Below are 8,720 nucleotides of genomic sequence, written 5' to 3' on the forward strand. Positions count from 1 at the left end.
ACACCGAGGCACGCTCCCACCCTTGGGGCTGCAGCAGTACTATGGGCCTCCAGCTGGGAGAGCAGCTGCATGCGTGTACAGGTCTGCTGGGGGACCAGAAGAGTACTCACCTATCTCCACCACCTCTCCAGGGGTAGTCCATCCCCCTTCAAATGTATAGCTGCGCAGGTCTCTCAGGCATCCTGAGGTGCTGTGTGGGTATCTTCTGCTGATCAATGAATGACCATTTAGTTGTAGTTCGAAGAGGGAGAGACAAAGGGAACAGCTCACTCCACCATGATGCCGATGTCACTCCTAATTTTCTTTTGGAATCTGCCTAAGGTTTCTCCCAGCTGATGATGAAAAACTAAAACCACTTGTCATTTAAGTGCAGCATCTCAACACCTGAGTCTCAGTTGAGTTGTGCCGATAATGATACTATTTTCCTAAATTCAGAAACTCACCCTATTAAGGGAGAAAACCTGATATCAATTTTTAAAAAACAGTGGGGTGAGAGGAAGCATGACACTGGTTACTGGGGACACTAATTTGTGTTCCCTTTGTAGAGGAGACTGTGTTTTTCATTCCTTCACTTGTCGAACCTTCTCTTCATCCTCAGGAGTTGTGAACAGATGTGTCTACAGCACAACCAAGGCAGCCGTGATTGGCCTCACAAAGTCCGTGGCTGCAGACTTCATCCAGCAGGGGATCAGGTGCAACTGTGTGTGTCCAGGTGAGTTAGGCTCCACAGGGCTATGAAATTGTCCTTTGTGACATCCCACTTGCCACTGTGAGAGAGATCTCCATAAGCTTGTTTACTACCTGTTACTGTGGCCTGTCATTGGGACAAGTTCAAAAGGGAAAGAGTCCCATCCTGTTAAGGTAACAGTCTAACAGTCAGTTGGGAGAGAGATCCTAAGTCATCAGGAATAAGCCACTGAGGCAAACAGTTTACATGCTGCTCATGCACGTGGCGGCAATTCTAAACCACTGGGTTAAGAGACATGAGTCACCAGGGCTTACTGTTTTGGAAGCAGACCAGGGATGACTGTGTCGGGAGGAAGATGAAAAGTAGCCCATGCTCACAGGACAGCGGAAGAAAGTAAGAGGAGCCTCCCAGAACACAGGGGCTCTGCCGTGGAAATCACCTGGGTTGGCCCAGGGATAAAAAGGAGGGATTAATACCTTCCTTGATGCTATACAAAGTGAGTCAGCAAACTATGGCCTGCAGGCCAAATCCAGCCCACCGCCTATTTTGTAAATATAGTTTTATTGGAACACATCCACACCCAGTTTGCTTCTTGTATTGGCAATGACTGCTTTCATCCTACAACAGCAGAGTTGAAAACAAATGGTTCTTAACACCAAGAATATTTACTGTTTCGCTCTTCACCCAAATGTGCTGACCGCTCATAAAAGAAAGGAGAAAAGCAGAACTTATTAGTAGCAAGGACATTCAATATGTCCAAACTAAAGCATTCAATAACCTATTTCTTAGGAATGACTTCTCATTTTCTTAATATCTGTAGGTGTGTCTATTAATTAGATATGCCCTTTCACCTGGTTCCACTGACCAAAATGAATATAGGCTACCTAAGAAGAATTACTAACTTCCTCTCTGGAAAGAAATGAAATGAACATCCAGGATCCAGGTTTTTCTCAGTAGTTCACAGCTGGTGTGGGGATTGAGGAGGGGAAGCATTGCAGTTCCCTGTGGGACCTTTCACGACCTGGAGGGTATGCTAGGATCTGGGGGGGGAGTTGACGGGGAATAGGCTGGACAGCCCCACAGGAGATTCTGATGTAATCCAGCCTGGTCTCCCCTCAGGTTGAAAACCACTGATTTATTAAAGAGGGAAGACGACTATATACCTTTTGTTGACACAAAATAACCAATAACCATTTTATAGATAAGAAAGATAAGGTGCGTTTTACTTGAATCAGGCAGTCTCTACAAAGGAAGAAAGCGTTCCAGAGAGGCATGGTTTTCAGTACAGTTTTATACCTTTTTAGAACACAGAACATCCATAAAACACACCCAGGATACATATTCATCAAAGTTTCAGAGAGATACTCAGTTGCAAATTAGCAAGCAGGTCAACATGACCCTGATGTCAGGAAGGGGAACTTATCTTTAAAGAGTTCTGATACTGGTGGGCACAGGAGGGGAAGTGTGCATCCTTATCTTCAAAGAGTGCCTTCTTTTACTTTGAGATAATGCATAATGCCCTCTTTAATGGTTAAGGCAGATGTTTGATAGGCTATAAGTCAGGTGTCTTTAGTTCAAGCCAAATCAGTTTTAAACCAAAATAGCTACCCCATATACCTCAATATGTGAAAATTTCTTGTCACTTTCAAGCTACAGCATTCCCCTTATGGAGGTGTTGTGTATAATTTTTCGTGGACTAAAAAGGTAAACATCGGTAACACTAAGAAACAGGAGGATACAGAAGAGACAGTTTCACTTGGTTTTAACATACAAACTGGTGATACCTGAGCCTAGCTGTTCTTGGTACCATTTACCCGGTGGAATAAATGGCAAAATGATTTGGAAAATGTGATTGTTTTAGCAGCTAGCCTTTTCAGAAGATTGGAAAATATGTTATCAAATTCTCTGGGACAAGGAACTAGCTGTGACTCACTGAGCCAGTCCCAGAAGGAAACATGATGGGGAATGAGTGTGTGTGGGATGGTGCTGATGGCTGTAGAGTCACAGCTGGTCAGCACGACTTGGGTAGACAGTAGCATGGTGTGTCAGCTTGTGCCATGGACACAGCAGAGTCAGGTGACAGTGGAATGAAGCAGAAGGCATAGGCTTGATCCACAGCTCTCATTTAATGGCCATTCATACTGGCCACATGTAAGATGTGACGCTCATTTTCCTCAGTGGGAGGAAGCTGTAGAAGCTGTAAGGATTTTGAGGAGAGTGTTAGAGAAGCTCAAGGCATCTTGAGCACACTGCTGGTGAAATTTTGGACTTTAAGGAGGCTGTTGATGAGAGAAGTAAGCAAAATGTTGTCTGAGGGGCTGGCCCCGTGGCCGAGTGGTTAAGTTCGCGAGCTCCACTGCAGGCGGCCCAGTGTTTCGTTGGTTCGAATCCTGGGCACGGACATGGCACTGCTCATCAGACCACGCTGAGGCAGCGTCCCACATACCACAACTAGAAGGACCCACAACGAAGAATATACAACTATGTACCGGGGGGCTTTGGGGAGAAAAAGGAAAAAAATAAAATCTTTAAAAAAAAAAAATGTTGTCTGAAACTGGATACAAGGGGGTCTTTGTTATGTGGTTTCAGAAATTTTATCAGCACTATTGGCTGCAGTGACATGGAAGGTATAAAATGTTTCTAATGAACCAGGCAATGTAGCGAAGGCAATTTCCTCCCAGAGTGGGGAGAGTGCCGCCCCTCCGAGTAAAATGTGAGAGGAGAAAGAAGCTAAAGAAAGGGTTCTTAGACAGAAAAGTGTCAGAAAGTGCAAATTTTGAAGCTTCCCAGCCTCTCCAGAGAAATGGCAAATGGTCATAAAATTAAGGAATTATTTCTGAGCAGACCTCAAATCTGCAGTGCTGTGAGGAGCCCGCTCTAAAGATGGACCTGAAGGATGACTGCAGATCATTTTCTGTGACCGTAGGAAGACCGTGTGGCCTCCTGGAGTACTGTCAGTCAGAAAGAGGCTTCCTGAGAATTTACAGGTTACATACGTTAACAAAAAAAGTCTGGGGAACTTGCTCTGTAGGAAGGTGAACTAAGTGGGGTTGTAAAAATTTTAGTGTCATTCTTATTTTTCTTTTTTTAAGTAAAATATTGTAAATTATATTTTTCAATGAAAAACATGAAACAATGTTAAAATAGGAATTTGAAGCCAATGAAAACTGGCAAGATAATGAGGAAAATTTAGAACCAAGGACTGTGACAAGCATGGAGCTGTCCCTGAGGATTCAGAGTGAACGTGACAGCAAAGAATGGTTTTGAGATCATTGAGACAATGTGGGTCCTTGTACTGGTAAAGAATTGTGTGATATTACCTAGCCCTCAGGGTTGTTGTGAGGATTACTGAGATAATACCTGTAAAACTGCATACAGTCCATAAAGTATCATGTCAGTGTAATGCGACTAAAATGCTGGTGTTTCACTCAGAGTCCCTGCCTAGTGTCATAGTGAATTGTAGTCTGTGCTTTTAAAAATCATGGAAATGCTGTTAAAGAAGTTATAAGCCTATGAAATAAAAGGGCAGGCAGAAGAGGTGAAATTGCTGTTCCAAGTTATGGACAGGATTTCTCTGGTACCTGTATCCTACGGAAAGGAAGTTTAAAGTTGAGTTGCCAATTTCTTTTTCAGTCTAAGTAAGTAACCAAGCTGAATGTCACCCTTTGATTTAGGAACCGTTGATACCCCATCTCTGCAAGAAAGAATACAAGCCAGACCAAACCCTGAAGAGGTATGTCTCCTATTTTAAATGTGTTTAAATCTTTTAGTTAAAAAAAATGCCCTCTTCCTTACGCAGAGTAGACAAATGCATAGAGACAGAAAGTAGAAGGGTAGTAGCCGGGCCTGGGGGAGGGGCCTGGGGAGTTAGTGTTTAGTAGGCATAGAGTTTCAGCTTTGCAAGATGAAGAGACTTCTGGAGATTGGTTGCACAACAGTGTGAATGCACTTCATGCTACTGAACTGTACACTTAAAAATGGTTAAGATGATAAATTTTATATTATGTATATTTCACCACATTTTCAGAAAAAATTAAAAACCCTCTACTTTAAGATTAACTTCCTGATCTGTCACAGTGTCTGTAGGTTTTAGTATAACACAAATAGTTTGAGCAGCGTAGGAGTCACCATAGTCCTGCGTGGCCCACAGTTAATAATATTAATGATACTCTCATGTATCATGCGTGAATAATCGAGGCAGCAGGCCAGTGGCCTCTGTAGATCTCTCTTGCTTTGCCTCCTGAAGGTGCTGCCAGTGAGTTCATACTTTAGCTCACACCACTGATGTCTGGTGTGGTGTCTGGTCACAGGCACGGAGCGACTTCCTGAAGAGACAGAGGACGGGAAGATTTGCAACCGCAGAAGAAATAGCCCTGCTCTGCGTGTACCTGGCTTCTGATGAAGTAAGCGCTATTCTTCCCAGGGAGGTCATTATTCTCAATCACATTGGCCCGCTATTTTTGCTCATCAAGTAATGTCATTTTACAGAGTTACAGCATATGATCGTTAAGTTGCTGCATTTACGAGGTAGGGATAAGTTCTGATTTAATTTGCTCAAAGAAAGACCACTTTGATCTGAGCCACTAACTCTTCCTCATTCAAGTTTATATGTCACCAAATCTTGTAGCAAATAAAATGGAGGATGGAAAAAAATTAAATCACTCAATTTTATGAGAAACAGTTACTTTCAAAAATTACAGTTGGGGAAGCCTTGATTAAGTGTAAATCAAACGAACCTCCAAAATCATGAGAGCTTCAGGTGAAATGGGGAGAGAGTTAACCAGATATAATTGTGTCCAGGAGACACAGAATTGGCATCTGGTGTTCTTAGTTTTACTGGAAACTTATTTAGAAGAATCCCACTGACTCTTTTCCTATGAATTTTTACTGTTTGTCATCATATATGGAAATTCCTAATTCTGTCTCTTTCCACTTTGCATCTATTTAGTAACCAGTTTCTTCCTTTTTTTTTTTTTTTTGGAAGATTAGCCCTGAGCTAACTACTGCCAGTCCTTCTGTTTTTTGCTGAGGAAGCCTGGCCCTGAGCTAACATCCGTGCCCATCTTCCTCTACTTTATATATGTGGGACACCTGCCACAGCATGGCATGCCAAGCGGTACCATGTCCACACCCAGGATTCAAACCAGCGAATCCCGGGCCGCTGAGAAGCGGAATGTGCGAACTTAACCACTGCGCCACCAGGCCAGCCCCCCAGTTTCTTCCTTAATGGCTATTGTATATTTTTAAATGGCTTACAACTGTGAAGGCAGAAACTACATTTATAAGGAATAGAGCACAAGAATATCCCCCTATGTTATGTCTTGAAATGTTACATGCCCTGGAAACTAACGTGTGAGCAGAAAGAAGGAAAAGGGAGCAGGCAGGAGAGAGGTGTGTCACTGGCCACTTAGCTCCTCTTTACAGTGATTTGGTGCACATGAGGTGGTTGATGAATGTGGCAGATAGAAGGGTTGAAATGTTTTAGTGACAGAGCAGTTACTACTTGTCAGAACTATTACAACAGCTGTTAATAGCTGGGGAAATTGCTAGGCATTTGATTAATGGAGCATACATTGGCTTTTGTGATTTCTCTGAATCTATATCTTCAGAAGAGCTCACTTGATTTTGAGGTACTGCTGATAAGCTAAATTGTCCTTGTTTAGCCAGAACTTAAGTTACCAAATATTTAGAAATGTTCTGGCTTGAAATGTGCAACAAAAGGACCATTGGCCTTTTAGAGGAGACCAGAGGAGTCCATATATAAAACAGAGAACTTGCCTTTTTAAAAAAACTTGAGGGAATTGGGGTTGTTTCTTGATAAACTGATTTATCTGCTTTATATGAGCCGTTTTCATATATTGAACTTGGGGCCAGCCTGGTGGCACAGCAGTTAAGTTTGCAGTCTGCACTTTGGTGGCTAGGGGTTCACTGGTTTGGATCCCAGGTGTGGACCTATGCACCGCTTGTCAAGCCATGCTATGGCAGGCATCCCACATATAAAGTAGAAGAAGATGGGCATGGATGTTAGCTCAGGGCCAGTCTTCCTCAGCAAAAAAAAAAAAAAAAAAAAAAAGAGGACGATTGGCAGTAGATCTTAGCATAGGGCTACTCTTCCTAAAAAAAAAAAAAATTTCTGTTCTTCTATTATGATGTCTTTCCTTCTTGCCTCTTCCATTGTCTCAGGCTTTAGATGAGTTTAAAACTAAGAACACAAATTTGAGTCTTTATTATCCATGTTTAAGTTAAAAGACTGTTAAACCTCTACCACAAGGATCACTTCACCTTGAATTCTTTAGAAAATGAAAAATTCTGTGGGGAAAAAACAGTAATATTTTTAACTCCTTTAGTTTTACACAGATTTAGATGTCTGAAGTTAGTATAGAATATTTTTTTGTAGTTCAATAGATAATTATTAGGATTCACATAAATTTTAAAAACACATTTAGCATGCTCCAGTTCGTGGAATTACCTGTGTATGTTGACCAACTAAATATACACCATCTTTTAAAACAATTCTATTTGTAAATTGACACCACCACTTTATGACTGACACACTTGATTATGTTCAAAAGTTTATTAGTGGCATAAAACTCAGCTAGTTTAGAATAGTTCTGAGTCTCAAAATTAAAGTGTACTATTTTAGCCTCGACTTTATCCTAATTTGGAGAATGGGTATATATCACCAAACTGCTTAATTTTCTGATTCTGAGACCAAATACCTAATAGCCCCTGCGTAGAATGTGATACATGCTCAAACACCAGCTAGAGGCCACTTAGCTCTGGATCACAAGAACACTCAGAAGTTTTAAATCACCCGAAACTTAATTCTAATTTTCCTAAATTCTGTTTGTTAAGTGAAGTTTCCTGTTACCAGGAGAGTAAATTGTTTAGTTATCTCAGTCATACAAAAATTGAAGAAACACAACCTGTGTTAAACCTGGCTAATTGTTGGGTCTCCTTGTGTTTATCACTACAGTCTGCCTACATCACAGGTAATCCTGTCATCATTGATGGAGGCTGGAGCTTGTGATTCAGGATCTCCTTGCTGGGAAGGCAGGCCCTTCCTATACACTGTAAACCCGGCTATGAAGAAAACTCACTCATCATCTCTTTCCTATTAATGGAATATTAATGAAAACAAGCCCTTTTTAAGGATGTCATTGTTCACAAGAATTTGATTCTTTAAATATATTAATCTCTTTTGAAATCATTGTAGCTTAATAACATCACTGCAAAAGAATAGTTTTTAAAATAAGCCTCAATTTGTAAGCATATAAAATTAAAATATGAAGGAAAAAAGTAAGTTTTTTAAAAGAAAAGCGTATTCATTTCTATTTCCCAATATTCAGATGTTTTTGTTCAGGTCTGCGTTGGTCTGTATGTGGATACTAATTTAAAATTTTTACACCGTTATAAATGAACAGCAAAGGTAGGAAGGAGTTTGGCTTCACTAACTTATGTTAAAAGAACTATAGACTATTCAGAACTATATGTTGGTCTGTTATATAAAATAAAAATAATCATCAGGTGTTTATACTTAATGGATGTTATCACTTGTAATTAAGTACTATTTTCTTAGTCTAACTAAAAGATCTTTATTAAAATAAACAATGACATTTGACATGAGCCTAAGAAACATAATAGTTAACTAACGCAGTGATGCAGGCTTGGCGAGCCGAGGAGTCAAAAGAAAGATTTCTTGGACTCTCGAGGTCTGGCAGTAGTGCTCTTTTATTAAGAGAATAGCATGGAGTAGCATGGGGACAGGACCCATGGACAGTGAAGAGCTGCAGGCATGGGGACAGGACCCAGGGGCGGTGAAGAGCTGCAGCATGGGGACAGGACCCAGGGGCGGTGAAGGGCTGCAGGCATGGGGACAGGACCCAGGGGCGGTGAAGAGCTGCAGGCATGGGGACAGGACCCATGGGCGGTGAAGAGCTGCAGCATGGGGACAGGACCCAGGGGCGGTGAAGGGCTGCAATGGGTTGAGGGTAGGGCTAAATTTATAAGGCATAGGTATGTGAGTTATTTC

The 8,720-nt window shown here is 41.5% G+C and overlaps 1 protein-coding gene across 1 annotated transcript; it reads left to right on the forward strand.

The window, feature by feature from the left end:
• The first annotated feature begins 6 nt into the window (after window positions 1-6).
• Window positions 7-8,229, forward strand: LOC124231874 (3-hydroxybutyrate dehydrogenase type 2-like). The gene is made up of 4 exons (XM_046648888.1): window positions 7-712; window positions 4,363-4,421; window positions 4,999-5,091; window positions 7,665-8,229. Exons 1-4 carry the CDS (start codon window positions 502-504, stop codon window positions 7,716-7,718), a joined length of 417 nt encoding a protein of 138 aa, XP_046504844.1. The 5' UTR covers window positions 7-501; the 3' UTR covers window positions 7,719-8,229.
• Window positions 8,230-8,720: the final 491 nt, after the last annotated feature.

The sequence above is a fragment of the Equus quagga genome, unplaced genomic scaffold (genome assembly GCF_021613505.1).
Source record: "Equus quagga isolate Etosha38 unplaced genomic scaffold, UCLA_HA_Equagga_1.0 HiC_scaffold_10481_RagTag, whole genome shotgun sequence".
Taxonomy (NCBI): domain Eukaryota; kingdom Metazoa; phylum Chordata; class Mammalia; order Perissodactyla; family Equidae; genus Equus; species Equus quagga.

Coding starts and splice junctions, on each gene's coding strand:
- LOC124231874 (XM_046648888.1), top strand. CDS start 502: ATGACACTGGTTACTGGGGACACTAATTTGTGTTCCCTTTGTAGAGGA. Junction 4,422..4,998: donor CCAGACCAAACCCTGAAGAG/GTATGTCTCCTA, acceptor GTCTGGTCACAG/GCACGGAGCGACTTCCTGAA. Junction 5,092..7,664: donor TGTACCTGGCTTCTGATGAA/GTAAGCGCTATT, acceptor TTATCACTACAG/TCTGCCTACATCACAGGTAA.